The 18,714-nt window shown below is 38.2% G+C and overlaps 1 protein-coding gene across 1 annotated transcript in view; it reads right to left on the bottom strand.

Moving 5' to 3' along the window:
• Nucleotides 1–18,714, bottom strand: part of LOC123654746 (Down syndrome cell adhesion molecule-like protein Dscam2) — a 102,995-nt gene that overhangs the window by 48,786 nt on the left and 35,495 nt on the right. Inside the window, exon 3 of the mRNA XM_045590633.1 lies at nt 15,386–15,528. Coding sequence (XP_045446589.1) covers nt 15,386–15,528 — 143 coding nt within the window. The remainder of the gene's footprint in view (nt 1–15,385; nt 15,529–18,714) is intronic.

Here is an 18,714-nt window from a genome sequence, read left to right on the forward strand (position 1 = left end):
AAATGTTATTTTTTTTCTTATATAACTAGGTCGGCAAACAAGCGTACGGATCACCTGATGGTGAGCGATTACCATATAGCTTATAGACGTCAGAAACACTAGAAGCATCGCAAGCATGTTGCCAACCCTATCCTCAATCGATAGTAGTAACTTAATGACTAGAGTTAATGAACTTTTTTTTTTTTTTTTTTTTTTTAAATATATAGACTAGCGCTTGACTGCGATCTCACCTGAAGTCAAGTGAAGATGCAGCCTAAGGTGGTGCGCGCTTGCCTAGAAGATGCCTATTCACTCTTGATTTAAAGATACCCGGGTTATAGTTCGTTGGAAAAACGGAAGCCGGAAGGGCATTCCAAATTTTAGCGGTGCGTATTAGGAACGAGGAAGCAAATCGTTTAGTGCGAGATCGTGGGATTTCAACCACATAGCGGTGCAGATTCATGCGATGCCTTGCGGTTCGGTGGTAGAAAGGTGATGGTGGAACCAAATTGTATAGTTCTAGAGCACACTCTCCGAAATACAACCTGTAAAATACCGACAAACAGGCAACCTTGCGCCGATGTTCGAGACTTTGAAGTCTAGAGCGAACCAGCGATTTGTCACCGATGAGTCTTCTGGCGCGTCGATCCACAGAATCCAAAGCAGCGAGCTGGTACTTGGCAGAGCCATCCCATAAGTGGCTGCAGTACTCCATACACGATCGAACTTGTGCTTGGTAGAGAGTAAGAAGCTGTTCCGGTGTGAAGTACTGCCTGACTTTATTGAGGATACCAAGTTTCCTACCAGCAATTTTTGCCTTGGATTCTATGCATTGTCCGAAGTTCATATTAGACGAAATATTTATGCCTAGAAGATCAATACTATCGGTGATAGGTACAGATACACCCCGGAAAGTCGGAGCTAATGGGAATGGACTCCGTTTAGCAGTGAAAAGACACGCTTGTGTTTTGGAAGCATTAAACTTGACTAGGTTGGCGTCACCCCAATCGGATACCTCTTTCAAAGCCAAATTCATGCGTTCAACCAGGGCCTCTCTATGCTCATGAGTTTCAGCCCCACCAGCTCGGGGACCGGACACGTATCTCTCCGTAACAGTGCTGTCATCCGCGTATCCAAAGATACCGGGCCTGAGGAGGTCATTTATGTGGATCAAGAAGAGGGTTGCAGAGAGAACTGATCCCTGAGGGACACCGGCATTAACCGCCATCAAGTCAGACGAGGAGCCATCTAAGACCACCCGAAATGATCGCCCACTCAGGAAATCTGATATCCAGTCACACAAGCTCGGGGGTATTCCGTAAGCTGAAAGCTTGCTCAATAGGCTCTCATGCCAGACCCGGTCAAATGCCTTCGATACATCGAGTGAGACAGCTAGCGCCTCTCCGTGCTTGTCCAAGGCTTCGCCCCAGATGTGCGAGGCGTACACTAAAAGATCCCCCGTGGACCTGTTGCGGCGGAAACCGTATTGCTGGTCCGACAGGAGGTCATTCGATTCGAGGTATGCAAGGAGCTTATCGTTCAGTATGCGCTCCAAACTTTTACACAGTATGGAGGTGATAGCGATTGGTCTATAGTTAGCCGGGTCGGCACGACTACCCTTTTTAGGTACAGGTTGTACGTTGGCAATCTTCCATGCTTTAGGAACTTGAGCGGATTTTAGAGAGAGGCGGTACAAGCGCGTGAGAATAGGAGACAACTCAGGAGCACAGTGCTTAAGTACTCTTGCTGGTATGCCGTCAGGACCACTAGCCTTATTCACGTCCAAGTTACGGAGTACTCTCAAAACCTCAGTTTGGCGAATGCGTAGTTCTGACATAACAGAGTCGCAAGGTGGATGTCTGGGCGGTGAGGCACTACCTGCATCAAGGAGCGAATTTTCTGCAAACAGATTCGCTAAAAGGTTAGCCTTGTCTGTCGCAGTAAAGGCCAGCGATCCATCTGGTTTAAGCAGAGGAGGCAGCGAGGGACGGCAGAAGCTCATTTCAACCGACTTAGAGAGTGACCAAAATGCTCTACTACCGCGCGGATGGGAAGCTAGTTGGGCTCCGATGCGTTTAATACGGTTGAAACGAGCTTTTTTAAGAACCCTTTTGTAGGACTTGGCAGCAGAGTTGAACGCTCTCTTCCTCGTAGTTATGTCCGGAGATTTAAGGGTACGGGCTTCAGCCCACGCTGCAAACGCTGAGTCTTTACGGGCTGCAGCTTCGGCACATTCTGCATTATACCACCTAGGGATCTTGCCATCTAGTGATACATCAGCAAATGGAATGAAGTACTCCATCCCCTGACGTATCACTTCCGATATTTCTTGTGCGCAACTCGACGGATCACTGGAAGAGAAGCAAGTCCGCCGCCAAGGGTAGGATGCAAAAAAGTGTCGCATCTCATCCCAATCTGCCGACTTATATCGCCACACACGCCTGGTTCCGGTAGGACCTGTATCCAGAGGGTGAAAGTTAGATACTGACTTTACCACACAGTGATCAGATGTGCCCAGGGGAGCTGCAACTGATACCGAAGACCGGTCTGGGTCAGTTGTCAACAGAAGGTCCAAACAATTAGGTGTATGGTCGTCAACGTCGGGTACTCGTGTTGCTTCTTGGACTAGCTGGGTAAGATCTAGCGACAGAGCAAATTTGAGCGCCTCTCTCCCGGCGTGGTCGGTATTCTGGTATGGGAACAGCCAGTCCTGGTGGTGAGCGTTAAAATCCCCCAGAAATACCATTTGGGCAGCAGGATACCGACGTTGGACCATGTCAGCCGTCTCACTGAGATAGTCGAACATCCGAGTCGTCTCCCGATCACCACTGTGCGACCGATAGGTACAGGCATACACAATCTGCTCCATGCCCGTATCCAATAAACACCACATGATGGAAAGGTTAGGTATCTCTAAGTTACGTAGACGCCGGCAGCAAACATCATCACGAGCAAACATACAGACTCCAGCGTGAGATTTAAAATTATGTTCGAGCGAATACCCAGGGTACTGCAGGTACGTTACATCTGCTGGGCTACCAATTTGCGTCTCCGTAAGAAAAAGTAAATGCGGCCTCTCAGTCTCCAGGTGGTGGTGGACTGCAACGAGATTTGAGTGCAATCCTCGTATGTTGGTGAGGTGCACTTTGAGAGAGAGGAGGTGCAGCCGCTGTTTAACCTTACTTTTTTTCTTGTTCTTCATTGTGGTCAAGGGGTGAATAGGAGGGGAAATGGTAGTTGTACGAGGCGCTGCGTCTATAGACTCCACGATTTTTGCAGAAACCACACTAAAGAAGACTCGACTGGAGACTGCGGGGACGCCCGAACCCCCCAGAAAATCGCCATCGGGTCCTCTCACCGGTCGCCAACCGGCACGATGGAAGCCATCCCTGGATTTTTCGCTAGGTGGCGGGGCAGCCTTTCATAGGTGGCGAACCTACTAGTTGGGCCCCCTACTGCCTGCGGTCGGCCAGCGGTGCACCGTGCTTCGGATCCCGCTACCCTCCAGGTCGAGACGTCCGGCACAGTGACTACGCAGATCAGGATCCTGTCACTAGACGCAGCGCAACTGTACATACCCATACCCCTATGATTGGCTATTACGAGCATCGTTCCGGAACGCGAGGCGCCTCACGGCACGACAGGTCGTGTTGCAAGACGCGTCACTTGGCGGCGCGTCTTTGCTCGATGGGTGGTTACACTAGCCACGGCCGAAGCCTACCACCTATGTATGTTACTCGTTTTGCACCACCCAGGGGTCACGTGTAGGGTAAAGAGGGTTAAGACCTGACTTGGTACATCCTACGGACGCGAGTAACTTCGACCCCCAAAAGAGAGTTAGTAGTTATTGTTTTACTTGGCACCAACTTCAAAATTATAAAATATTTATTTAATCATTTCTGATTAACTAAATCAAAATACGAATTACTTTGTACTAAGTAAATTTATTTTTCACTTTTTAGTTTCCTGTTTGAAGTCGGTTTTTTTTTTGTTAAAAATTATTTTATTTTACAATTTTTAGTGATGAGTAGACCTAACAAGGATGCTTTTTCTCTTATGTCGGGAGTTCAGAAACATACACAATACACAAGTACAAACACCTAGATCATGACAAACATCTATATGGCCAATTCAAATATCTGTCGTGCGCGAAGATTGAAGCCACTAACGTCAGCGCAACAGCCGGTGCTGTGACCGCTGCACTAACGCGTCGACATACTATGAGTAAAGTTCGCTGTCAGGTTTACGTAATAACAACCGGGACTGACAGCCTAACGTGTTCTCTGAGGCTAGGTTGGGAGAACCACAAGGATTAAAACTAGACCGAAAATAAATATTTGTATAAACATAAATATCCACTCCGAGCGGGAATAGAACCCGCGACCGTCGGTGTTTAGGCGCCGCCGACACGGCACATGCACCATTATATCAAAGCGGTCGTCAAACAGCAAAAGGTAACTGCTGTAAATTGTTGAAAAATTCCCTCGAGTGTTTATGGGCTCCATCATCAAACCTGGTCCTGCGACACAGATGATCACACAGCAGGTAATTGCTATAAATCGTTGAAAAGTTCCCTCGACTATCTTTCGTCTCCATCATCAGACTGTAATGGCACTTGTAACTCATATAGGTGCAAAGTTCTCATCAATAGAAACGAATTAAGTTCAAACAGCAGGTAATTGCTATAAGTCGTTGAAGAGTTCCCTCGACTATCTTTCGTCTCCATCATCAGACTGAAATGGCACTTATAACTCATACATATGCAAAGTTCTCATCAATAGAAACGAATTAAGTTCAAACAGCAGGTAATTGCTATAAATCGTTAAAGAGTTCCCTCGACTATCTTTTGTCTCCATCATCAGACTGTAATGGCACTTATAACTCATACAGGTGCAAAGTTCTCATCAATAGAAACGAATTAAGTTCAAAAACCAGGTAATTGCTATAAATTGTTGAGGAGTTCCCTCTACTATCTTTCTTCTCCATCATCAGATCGACTCCAGACCTTTATTAAAAAGTAGTGCTTTATAGTACTTAATGAAAACATGATTAAATTTACTAGTCACCCTTACGATTTTTGAAAGTTTCCCTCGATTTCTCTGGGATCCCATCATCAGATCCTGGTTTCCTTATCATGGTACCAAACTATGGATATCTCCTTTCCAACAAAAAAGAATTATCAAAATCGGTTCATAAACGAAGAAGTTATCCCCGAACATACATAAAAAAAATATATATATATATATACGGTCGAATTGAGTAACCTCCTCCTTTTTTTGAAGTCGGTTAAAAATATCACAAAACGATCCCCGTGGATATAAATAATGATATATAATATATTATGTTACATACATTTTATTGTTTGAATGTTTATTGAAAAATACATAATTGACAACTAATTGAAATATAAGGGCACAATTATACACTTCGATTCACCTCGTATATAATATATAAAGAACTATAATACTAATGGTGGGTTGTATAAATAAAGAAATTGTGTGATTGCCAATTTGCCTACAATTCGATAACAAGATCTATGTGTAAGCACAACGCAATATTGATGCATTGTATCGGCTGTGAAATTAATGCACGGCAATTCACTACAATTGCTATTACAGATGGACAATGGATGGATATATTGTGACAATGGGCTGATTAGTTATCAATGAGATCTATATTTGGACTATTCAAACTTATAACCATTAGAAGATCGTCATTGAAATTATTGATGTAATAGTAACTTAGGTAGGGCACAGCAGGAATTTCCTGCTCAAAATATGGAGCAGCCCGACTGGGGTAGTACCTCGACCTTACAGAAGATCACAGCAAAATAATACTGTTTTCAAGCAGTGTTGTGTTCCTGTTGGTGAGTAAGGTGACCAGAGCTCCTGGGGGGGTTGGGGATTAGGTCGTCAACGCGCTTGCGATGCATCTGGTGTTGCAGGCGTCTATAAGCTACGGTAATCGCTTACCATCAGGTGAGCCGTACGCTTGTTTGCCGACCTAGTGACATAAAAAAATAATAATAATAATGAAATAACGCTTCATTTTTTTATTAGTTGTAGGGTAATTATCAGCCAACAGTCAATGGAACATCTTGACAGAGTAAAACCCACCCTCTCTAATATGGAGAAAAAGGCCATTGTCCAGCAGTTTGACGTTTCAATCTGAATCACGTTACACTATCACCCACCTCAACAAAACTTAAATGAAAAAATGGACATCATAATAGTGAATTTTGAGGTAAATAACGTCACATAAACGACAGGTCCCATGAGTAAATGTTGTAATGAAAATTCTCCGCCATGAATAACAAGAGCCGTGGGTTGATTTCCCATGTCACCGATGGGCAACGAAATGTGGATCAAGTTTGACGGGATTAAGGGATGGACATAGTAAGCCGGCGAATGAGACGATGCTGCAACATCCGGCTTATTGCAACGGAAAGCGGCTTATGACGTTTTATCTGAAGTATGAGTGGGGGATTATTTTTAAATTACTTTCTTGAAATTTATTTCTTTTTTTAATTATGTAAAACTTTTTCAGTTGGTTTCATTTAAATTTTTAACATTTGTAACATTTTATTTGTAACATAGTATTTGTAACGTATAATTGTTTATTAAAAAATAATAATAATTGTCGTTTAATTATAAATAAAAATTAATTTACACCAAGAATTGATTGAAAGAGATTATGAAAATTGAAAATAATTTCATTAATATTAATCGATTTCAATATCTGGATGTTTATCACGAAATCATCTTCCTGTCTCGCGAACACAATATCATTTTGTTTGACGTATAAATCTTCTCTAAATTAAAAACGTGTCTTTGTATAAATGAACGGTTCTGCTGTGATATTGAAATAGGATTTTTTCAATATAATATTTAACTAAAATTTATTTTATTCACATTTGTTAAATATTTTCTACGTAATTAATATTTTCCGAAGATCTTTTATAATAATATTGTTTGTATGTAATATGGCCTGTTTGTCGAAAAATACAAGGTTGAATATTGAGTCTACAAAGCTTATCAAGTAGTAAGCAAAACCATTTTATCACCAGCTGTGATTTACAATTTAGCAGCTGATAAACATATGAAATGTTATCCTAGTACAAATAATTGTGATTGTTCTCAAACGAAATGTACATTGACATGTATTATTAGCAATAGCTCAAAAAATACTCGTAGAATCTCGCTTGCATTTAAATATGGCCACAAGCATTACATTTCAAATCAAAAATCGATCAAAATTTGGACACTCAGTAGTACTCAGTAGTTAAGTTATGAGTTACAGCTCATTCTAACGAAACATAATGGTCGTTTATCGTATGAACAAAAATCACGCTCAGAACACAATCAGCTGCGTCTGCATCCTCCCGTCACAATGCCCTCTCCAGCCTCTCGACGTTAACGCCACGAGTCCACGTGTCACGTCATTGTTCGCTCGCCATCAACCTCTTCATCTGCCCCTTTTGGAGTACTTATTGAATCTTTAATGTTATTTTTAGGACGGTGAATGAAAAAGTAATTAAAAGTGTAGTAGCTTGTTTTATTTTTACGTTTTTTAAGCAATAATGTAAATTGTAAATGATAAAAATATATTTACTTACAAAAAGGAATCTTCACAATTATTATTCCTTACAACATACAAGACTTTTGATCTAATGTTCATCAAGTAATTTTTTTGAAAGAATTTTAATTTATTATTGGCCTGTAGAAATTTCGTGCTAGGAAGTGAATTGAATAGACATCTATATCATTTTCTCATACAATTAATTTCACTTCAATTAGATCGACATAATTTAATACGCGTTGTCAAAGATTACTTAAAAAACATTTTTCATCATATCTCAATGAAATTTAAATGGGACCACAAAACAAGCACTACTTTTTGATTAAAAAAAGAATCATTGAAATTGATCTACCGAGTAAAGACTTCTGAGGTAACATACATAAAAAATAGAGAGAAAAAAAGAGGGAAAAGAAAGAAAGAGAAAAAAGTTTTCTTGGTGAATCGCCAACTATCCAAATGGTTCTAGTATATGCAAACTACAGTGCCATGAAAGCCATTTTGACTTGAAGAAGAAGAAGTACTGTATTAAAAATTAACAGTCACTAAACTATTTACGCCGCGTTGGCGCAACGTTCACAGCCATGGATTGTACTTGTTGCGCTGGCGGTTGCGGCTTCGATCCCCGCACATGACAAACGTTTGTATTGGCCATACAGGTGTTTGCCGTGGTCTGGGTGTTTGTGCAGTCCTTGTGAGTCTTCCCACCGTGCCTCGGAGACCACGTTAAGCCGTCGGTCCCAGTTGTTATCATGTATATGTTGTGATATATATTCGCCAAATAACCGGGATATTACAGGCTGAAGCAGGAAAATATTTACAATTGAACCATTACAATCAAAAAAACCTAAATCGTAATAGAAAAGTCGAACATAAAACAATATTATATAAATAACACCGAGGGTGGCATATTGATAATTTTTCGGTAGATTACGCAGCAAAATGGCTGTTGTAATCTCGAATGGGGTAGGAAACTAGGGGACCATTGTTTCGAGCGACTGTAGGCTGAAAGGTGGTGGAGAGCTATCGAAATACCGCTGCGAATGCCAAACCTCTACACGGGGGTGTGGGTATTGTGAATATACGTAAGATTTTCCAAATATTTGATTTTATCGAATATAAAATGTGAAGTGGGTTGTTTTGTTGTTGACATACTTTGAGGACATAGATACTTAAATTGATTTTTTCATACGTCTGATACAAAAATAATTAGGTTGTGGTTATCACTAGTTATATAATAGTCGAGAATATTTTCGACTAAACTAAAATATAGATAAATTAAGGTCAGAAAAAATGCACAACTTTTTTATATCAGATCATATGAGGTGTAAGTTAGACCGTTTTTTTAAGGATATATTATCTAAAATAATGAAAAATATCTTGGTACGATTACCAGTAAACCACAGTGACCGCATAAGTCGCTACGTTTAATCATTTTTAAAAAGTTAGATGACTACTTCAAGAAATCACGCAATCGGAATATATTTAGGAACCAAGCACTCATCAGGATGATTGCTATCGAGTCGAAGATGATTTCTTAGATTTAGAGTTGATTCCATTAGCGGACCTTTCTCACAAAGGGATATTGCGGGAACTCAATCTCAGGGATTTACGGTACTCAAGACTACTCCATAAAGATTCGTATTTGCATTCCAGGCCAAGCGATTCTGACTTACGCCTTCACAAATGCCAATACGTAGGTCAAGTGCTCCATTTTCTCACGCAAGTTTCGTACTTATTTTACGAGTGTTTGGGTGGATTTTCGCTTGTATTGTTGGGGTATTGACGGGTAATATCGGTGGAGGAAGGTTCGATGTAGGATTGGGCCTCGAGTAGAGGTTTCATTATCGTTTCGATTTTTATACCAAGCACGTATATTTTCACTTGAAGTCCTAATATGGTACGTAGGGAATTGTTTCGAGCGATTATTTATATTAAAGACGCATGAAGGGAAACGGATATGTAAGTAGGTTCATCTACTTATGTAATATCACACAAACGCAGTTAAATAATGCTCTTTTGACCATAGCACCAAAGTAGGATTAGGGGTAGGGTCAGCAACGCGCTTGTAATACTTCTGGTGTTGCAGACGTCTATAAGCTACGGTAATCGCTTACCATCAGGTGAACCGTACGACGTACGCGTGTGGTTGGCCAACCTATTGGTATATAAAAAACTGATGTGTTTTTAGATGACCGTATGTATTTTGTTACAACTTTTATGACTATTAATGTAATAAAGCAAAAGACATGTATTACATACATCAACATGAGTAAAATACGAGTAAAGTCAGCATCTGAGCGTTTGATAGTCTACTACAGAACTGAAGAGTTATTTGTAGGAATTAATTGATAGTTTCCACATAAAATATCACAAATAAATTCAAAAATTTCTATGATGAAACTCATTTATCATTGTTAAGCTAGCCTCTTATAAGAATATTTATGGACAAGAGCGACTTCATGAGAATGAGGAGAATGATCAGAGCTTAATCCAACACACGACTCCAATGCGGGTTGGCGGATATATTCCCTAGTATGAGTAACGATCGCTATCAGGTGTACATGATAACAACCGGGACCGACGGCTTAGCGTGCTCTTCGAGGCAGGGTGGGAAGTCCACAAGGACTGCAAAAACACCCAGACCACGGCAAACATCTGTATGGCCAATACAAACTCGCAACGACCAGCGCAACAGCCACAAACCAGTACTGTGACCGTTGCGCCTACACGTCGTCCATCTTACAGCGGGCGTATACTTCTTTCTCCCTGCCACTGCATTGGCAAATAAAATCGCTACCGATAAGTAACAATCGCTATCCAGTGTTTATCATAACATGATTTTATCATCATGTACATATTTATGTGTCATACTTATAATGACCTAACTTAAGATTCAGGTGACATAACAGACATCCAAAGATATCGTGTAACTGACAGAGATATTATATTTATTTGGCGTCAAAGGAACACTATTTTATTTTTTGCGTCGATTTGCAGTCGAAAAGCCGAAATTAACATCGTGCCATCGAAATTTTAACATAATGCCTGAAGACATACGGTTCAATTTTGCTAATCTTGCAAGTAAAGCTACTGGTGTTTGGCAAATGTTTGGTGAATCATCTCCAATATTTATTCAGTTATTTCATTGTAGGGAGAATCTGATATTATTATTATGTATAAAAATATTTATTTATCGTCCAGATATGAACAAGGAGTTTGTGAATGGTTCGGGGAATTGTTTATTTTGTTTGTCATTTTCTTATGGAATAAATGTTGAGCGGAACAGATATTGCTAAATAGTTTATGACAACTTTTAAACTTTCGCGTTTCATTATTATATTTTAATGTTCATACGGGGATTAACGCGAACAAAATTTTTTAAGGTAAAATATATTACCTTGAGGCCTGACGTTTCGGCCAGGTTACACCAGCCGTGGTCGCAGGCAGACTGATCCAGCGATGTCACGACTCCGCTGTCAGGGTCATGAAGAAACATCTACCCTGACAGCGGAGTCGTGACATCGCTGGATCAGTCTGCCTGCGACCACGGCTGGTGTAACCTGGCCGAAACGTCAGGCCTCAAGGTAATATATTTTACCTTAAAAAATTTTGTTCGCGTTAATCCCCGTATGAACATTAAAATAAAATAGTTTATGAACCAATTTTAATAGTTTCCGTGTAATGTTGGTGTCAATATTAAAAATTTTGAAGTTGTACTTCTTTTGGTGAGTTAGGGAAAAGTGCGCGCGCACACCGTCACAAAAAACCGACACCCTGAAGTTAGCTAGTCAACGAAGAAGAAGTTAGCAACGTGGAGTTAGCTAGCTAATGAAGTATAACTTCTTACGTACATACATAAGTCATCATCATCATCAGCAGTTCTGCGTATCGTAGTCCACTGCTGGACATAGGCTCCACAAGTTCGCGCCAAAAATAGCGTGAACTCATGTGTTTTGCCTATAGTCACCACACTAGTTAGGCGGGTTGGTGACCGCAGGGATGACTTTGTCGCAACGAAGACGGTGTTGCCCGTCTTTGGCCCACGTATTTCAAAGCCAGCAGTCGGATGGTTACCCCGCCATCAGTACACGCACACTTTTTTTAATTACTGGTGTCAAATGTAGCAATGCTGGAATATGCCTCTTTAGAATTTAAAAGTAGTATTGGGCTTTATTTACGAGATATTCTATACAATATTGATGGGTATCAAAAATGAATTGAATCAAAAAAATGTTCCACTGCTGAGAAACGGTATCTTCTACACGTAGGAGAAAAAGAATTGGTGGTATAATAATAATCTTAATATATATAAATCTCGTGTCACAATGTTTGTCCTCAATGGACTCCTAAACCACTTAACCGATTATAATAAAATTCGCACACCATGTGTAGTTCGATCCAACTTAAAAGATAGACTATATTATATTTTGATATATTATGTTATTATTATATTTCAGAAAAAATAAGGTGATACGAAGTTCGCCAGGTCAGCTAGTAATAATAATAAATAGTTTTTATTTTGCTCAAATTATGTAGTTTACATTATCAAGAAGCTCTGCAACCCGTGCTGACTTGAAAAAGCTGTTTTACAGGCCACAGTGTCTTCCCCAAAAATTAGTTTATTGTCACATAATCAGACTTTGCGAGATAGCAAGTAACTAACTAATAATATATAACTAATAATAATAAGTAACTAAGCTAGATATATTCAAACTTTTTTCCTTTCTATCTTCAAAGAAAAGTTTCTGAAAATTCAATATTATTAGTCTAGATTTAAATTTGCATGTGTCGGTTTCTATCGATGTGTTCTCAATGCGCCGTCACAGCGGCTTGCCGACAACGACGGAAAATTTAAATGATCGTTTGACTATAGCTGTTGTGGGTGAAAAAAAATTGTGTTTGCTCGCAAACGAAAAAAAAACCGACTTCAAAAAACATCGACGAGTAATACACCGTAGATCAACGAAAAAATAGTCAAGTAACTACGCGTTATCAAAGATTACTCAAAAAGTAGTTATCAGATCTCAATAAAATTTATATGTGACCACATGACAAACATCAGCTTTCGGTTAAATTAAAAATTATCAAAGTCGGTACACCCAGTAAAAAGTTTTTGCGGATTTTAGAGAGTTTCCCTCGATTTCTCTGGGATCCCATCATCAAATCCTGGTTTCCTTACCATGGTATTAAACTAAAAATATCTCCTTTCCAACGAAAAAAGAATTATCAAAATCGGTACATCCAATAGAAAGTTATGCAGTATAATACAAGGTAGGTCGACGAAAAAAGCGTCAAGTAAAAACGCATTATTAGATATAACTCGAAAAGTAGTTGTTAGATCTCAAATAAATTTAAATGGTACCAATTGACACACATCACCTTTCGATTAAAAAAAAATTGTCGAAATCGGTCCACACAGTCAAAAGTTCTGATGTAACATACATAAAAAAATACAGTCGAATTGAAAACCTCCTCCTTTTTTGGAAGTCGGTTAATGAGCACTTTTTTTGTCACCAACGGACACAATACCGCAACTCATAAATTAGGGATAGTATAACCATGTCTACAATATTATTCATACGTAAATTGTGTCCTAAGATTCCGAAATACAATCACACCGTACAGTAAAATGTAGTTTAAATAATCAATTTTCGTATTTTATTGTCAATTTTTTTAATATGTCTTCATTTGATATGTTACAGACATGTAAGATATCACTATTAGTAATAAGACCACCATTGATACTTTTTAGAGTTAGAATATTCTTCTTCTTCTTTTTTTAAAGACTATTGCTAATTAGAATATTATTATATTCTACTAGCTGACCTGGCGAACTTCGTATCGCCTAACACAAACTTTATCGTACCCTTTAACGCATATGGGACACATTTGTCCCCGTACGTTTTTTCAGTTTCCTGCTATACGTATTAGTTTAAATAAATTTAAAAGTTTGTATTTATAAATTTAAAAGTACGTTTAACGATATTTTAGCTGAGATCACTGAGCAAGATAGATTAGAAAAGAAATAAATAGGCGCGAAGTTGTGAGTTTTTCGTCGGCTAAAGTTGTGTTTTAGATTTTAATTTTTGTAATATTTCTTCAGTTTTATGATGCTTTTTTTAAATAATTCTATTCTTTGGTTAGTATTTTGCAAGTTTCATCTGTTTTTCTAATGTTTTCATTCCTAAATATAGTTTTTTTACGAAAAATGGAAAAGGGACACGGGTGTCCCAGTGTGCGTCAACGGAGTCTTTTGACGTATGTTTGACCACCCTCTAAATTTACTATATTTAAGTCATAATTATTGTAGTCAATGCAAATTTTGATTCAGAAATTTGAAAACATGTCTACGAGAAGGACTAGGGAGTTTACGTTAACGGAAAGTGAGATTTTGGAATATTTAGTAGCTGATAATAATGGCGACGAGGATAGAATTCTTTTGGACAAAGAAGATCAACAATTTCTGGCGCAAGACATTGATGAAGGTCTTTCCAGCGTTGAGATTGAACCTAGCATTCCTCCGAGTGTTAGCGAAAATATACAGAATGAAGAGAAGCGATTGCAACAAGAAATTCCACAAACAAGCACAGAAGCTGTACCCTCCTTCAACTGGAGAAAAAACTCCTACATACCGCATCAATTTCATGATAAAGAAGGCTACAAATATGGCGAAGTTAATATTTTGGATAGTCTTACTAGTTCAAATTTCTTTCCTATAAATATTAATTTTCTATGCAGTTACTAATTTCGATCAATTAATTGACGACATTTTTGTACCTGAATCGGAACAATACGCATTGCAAAATGGAAGGTCTTTTACTCTCTCTAGTGCTGAGGCCAAGGCTTATCTCGGAATACATATATATCTACGTAATGGGATATCATATGTTACCTTCTTTTCGCTCTTACTGGTCCACAGAGCCTGATTTGGGAGTTCCTTATATTGCAAACATAATGCTATGTTCCCTAATTGCTGATTTTTCGTCTCGTTAGAGAAGTTTTCCATCTTCACATTCACCACAAATAAGTCGATAAGTCATACTCCAAAACAGGAAACGCCTTCTCACTTTATGGTGAAGGCAAATATAAGGAAGAGATGTATCCAATGTGCCAAATTTCATATTGAGAATCGAACAAACAATACATGTTCAACGTGTGATGTACATTTATGTTTTACTTCTGAAAGAAATTGTTTTGCAGAATACCACTAAACATTTTTTTGTTTTAGATTATAATTGTCAGTTGATATAATAAAAACGTTAATTTATACTGTATTAGTGAATTTTTTGCGAAATAACGATATGAAAAACGTGCGTGAAATTGGTACATTTTGCAACCGTTGACGCACACTGGGACACATATGTCCCAGCCTGAAAAACACATGAAAAATAATAAACTACTATTTTTTTCATTATTTTATGTTTAATTAGCTCCTAATAAATCGTTATGACTAGTAAACATTTTCGTTTCATATCTCTTAACGTTATGTGCGTGAAAGGGTTAAAGTTCAAATTGACTTTTAAGTATTATCACAACTCTTTTGTATGGGAGTATAGAAAAGTGTTGTTTTTAGACTTTTTCAGGAATTTTTTTTTTTTTTAGAATTTTTCTCTCCGTAAGAACCATCCTCCTACTTCAAGGAATATTTTAAAAAAAGAATTAGCGAAATCGGTCCAATCGTTCTCGAGTTTTGCGCTTAGCAACACATTCAGCGACTCATTTTTATATTATAGATAATGTAATTTTAAATACTAAATTGAAAAATAAAGTATTAAATATTCATTATGATATGTCTAACTCAATGACTTAAGGTCATGGATATACTAACCAGCCTCAAGCCGCATGTCTCGAGAGAGCACCGTGCCCACAGTACCAGCGGCTCGACAGCGGTACACAGCGGCGTGGACGTCGCTGCGGTACTGCGCCGCTGAGAACGAGCCGAGCCACAGTGTGCCGTTGGGTAACGCCTCCCTGTAACAAAAAGTTTCAATTTATATCGATTCTCTTTTATTCAACAACGTCTAAGATTTTTTTTGAATATCATATCAAAAATTAACCGTTCCAGCGGGGATCAAACCTAAAATAAAATCATCATATCAAAAATTTCGATCCAGCGGGTTCATCGTTCCATAGCTTAATTGGCTAGAGCGCCGACACGGTCAGTCGGAGACGCAGGTTCGATCCCCGCTGGAACGGTCAATTTTTGATATGATATTCAAAAATGCTTAGAACTCCTAATGAGTGGGTAACACAAAAATAAAATCGTACATATTATAAATAGCATGGTGTCGTCTCCTGTCAAAGTTTTTTATTGTAATATGGATATTACTCTAGTTACAAATTATTTAACAACTTGTTGGTTAATGTATACTTATAAATATTTTTAGATTTTGGTATTGCATTACTGCATTCGGCCTGTAACATCCCATAGCTGGTCATTGGCGTCTTTTACTATGTAAGAAAAGGATTGGAGCTTAATCTGCCATGCTGCTTCCTGCGGGTTGGCGGAAAAGTTCCCTACTATGAGTAACGATTGGACCGACGGCTTAACGTGCTCTCCGAGGTGGGGATACTCACAATGACAGACATCCCAACCGGAAAGAAATATTTGTACAAACACAAATATCTATTGCGAGCGGGAATCGAACCTGCGAACCGTCGGTGTTTTAAGTGACTACTCGCACCACAGAGCGGTTGTTCTGTATGAATATAACGAAAAATACTACCATCGGAAAGCAGATAAGATTAACCTTTACCTATTTTAACCATAAAAAAAAGCATTTTAAGCATTGTAATGTGTGGCTACGGTACTAAAGGATATAGCCAACCCCTCTCTTCCCGTGGGTGTCGTAAGAGGCGACTAAGGGATAACACAGTTCCGCTACCACCTTGGAACTTAAAAGCCGACCGATGGCGGGATAACCATCGAACTGCTGGCTTTGAAATGCACAGGCCGAAGACGGGCAGCAGCGTCTTAGGTGCGACAAAGCCAGCCCTGCGGTCACCAACTCGCCTACCCAGCGTGGTGAATATGGGCAACACACATGAGTTCACGCATTTTTGGCCTGAACTTGTGGAGGCCTATGTCCAGCAGTGGACTGTATAGGCTGTAATGATGATGATGATGATTTTAAGAATTTCCTTACTAATCTCCATGACTTTAGCAAATGAGCAGTTTCATTATACAAGTTTACATTAACAAACTTCTCATTTTCCGTCGATTTTTATAATAATAAACAATTTCTCTCATTTTTCATCTGTGTAGATAATATTTATTATTCTTCAGAAATGTCAATTTCCAAGTCAATTTTTACGTTTTCCGTTTTATTGCCATTCGTTTTTTTTTTCTTTATCGCGAAGTCGTTTTTTCCGAATTCCATTTTGAAACATGATAAATCTTGACTATCAATCAAACAATAGAAATCGCCAACCGATGCAAGATACTGATCACGATGGAATTTCATTTAATATAATTTATAAATGAAAGGTATCCAATTGTATTTCTCATTCAATTTCGTGCTGTTTTGAATGCGCAATCGCTATAAACGGTACTCGAATCTGACAAAGATTAATGAGTAGAGATTTTTCGTTTGATAGCAAATGGAAATGATTTTTTACGACAATCGAACTTTTGATCATTGCGTTAATAACAGGCGATTTAAAATATGTTATACAGTTTAGTTGTGAAAATAATTACATCTGTTATAAGTTAATTAAATATAAAATAAATAAATATCGTATAACATATACATACGTTCGTCAGTTCATATGGTAAGCAACCTAATGATTGTGTTATAGGTAGGTCGGCTGATATAGCTAAATATTTTTATTTATTTATAAATATACATAGAAATATTACATATACAAAAAATATGTAATAACAAATATTACATCCAGACTCAGGCGGGAATCTAACCCGCAACCCGCGGAGCAGAAAACAGGGCTACTACAAACTGCACTAACGAGCTAGATAATTACATTAAGATATACACATTTTATATATTATTATTTATTTTTTACATTAAATATATAAGGTTTACGCACGCTTGACTTGGGGAGTACGCTGGTGAATGTGTGACGAGAGCGTTACGAAAAGTGTGACCGAGCGAAGCGAACGGAGCAAGAGACAGGTGCGAGTACACATTTTCTATCTCTCTTGCTCTCATAGCCAGCTATATTTCGCATATTTAAGACACAGTGCAGGACTATTGTGCAGAAGTTTTACTTCAGTCGTGTGGTCAAGCACACTCGTTTTTTTAATAATCTATCTAGCTTTAATTTCGCTTACTAGTGGTAGGTTTTTGACGCAATTTTAATAGAGCTTCCATAAAAATTCTATCTCTAGTAAGCAATTTCTTGGTACATAGAGAATTGAAACTGGCCGTTAGAGTATTAGCCTTTATTTTGTTGTCTGTATAGGCTATTATACAATTAAATGTTATATTATTAGTATAAGGGTATTTGGTGTGAAATTTTAGTTTTTATAATCACGCGACTTCTATAATCACTATTTGAACCGACTTTAAAAAAGGAGGAGGTTACTCAATTCGACCGTTTTTATATTTTTTTTTATGTATGTTCAGGGATAACTTCGTCATTTATTAACCGATTTTAGTAATAGCAGCTTTTTTTGCTATAAAGAAGATATCCCAGGTGTGGTGCCATGATAAGGGAACCAGGATCTGATGGTGGGATCCAACAGAAATCGAGGGAAACCCTTGAAAATCCGCATAACTTTTTACTGGGTGTAACGATTTTAATGATTTTTAATTTAATCGAAAGCCGATGTTTATCATTTAAATTTCATCGAGATCTGATTACAACTTTTGGAGTAATCTTTGATAATGCGTATTTACTTGACTATTTTTTTTTATCTACCTACATTGTATTACTTGTCGATATAATTGAAGCTGGTTTTTTTCGTTTGTCAGCAAACACAATTATATATGTACAATACTAGGCTCATAAGTGAACTGTAATGTTTTTTGAAAAATAAAGTTCTTTAAATCTATATCATTTCAATTCTTAAACGATTCTAAGTCCAAAACTTTGTTTTTCATATGTGTATGTCTATATATATATATATATATATATATATATATATATATAGCATAGGATTATCCGCATAGTACATTGGAATTAGGTACTCAGTTATTC

Source organism: Melitaea cinxia, chromosome 1, assembly GCF_905220565.1.
Source record: "Melitaea cinxia chromosome 1, ilMelCinx1.1, whole genome shotgun sequence".
In the NCBI taxonomy this organism is placed as follows: Eukaryota; Metazoa; Arthropoda; class Insecta; order Lepidoptera; family Nymphalidae; genus Melitaea; species Melitaea cinxia.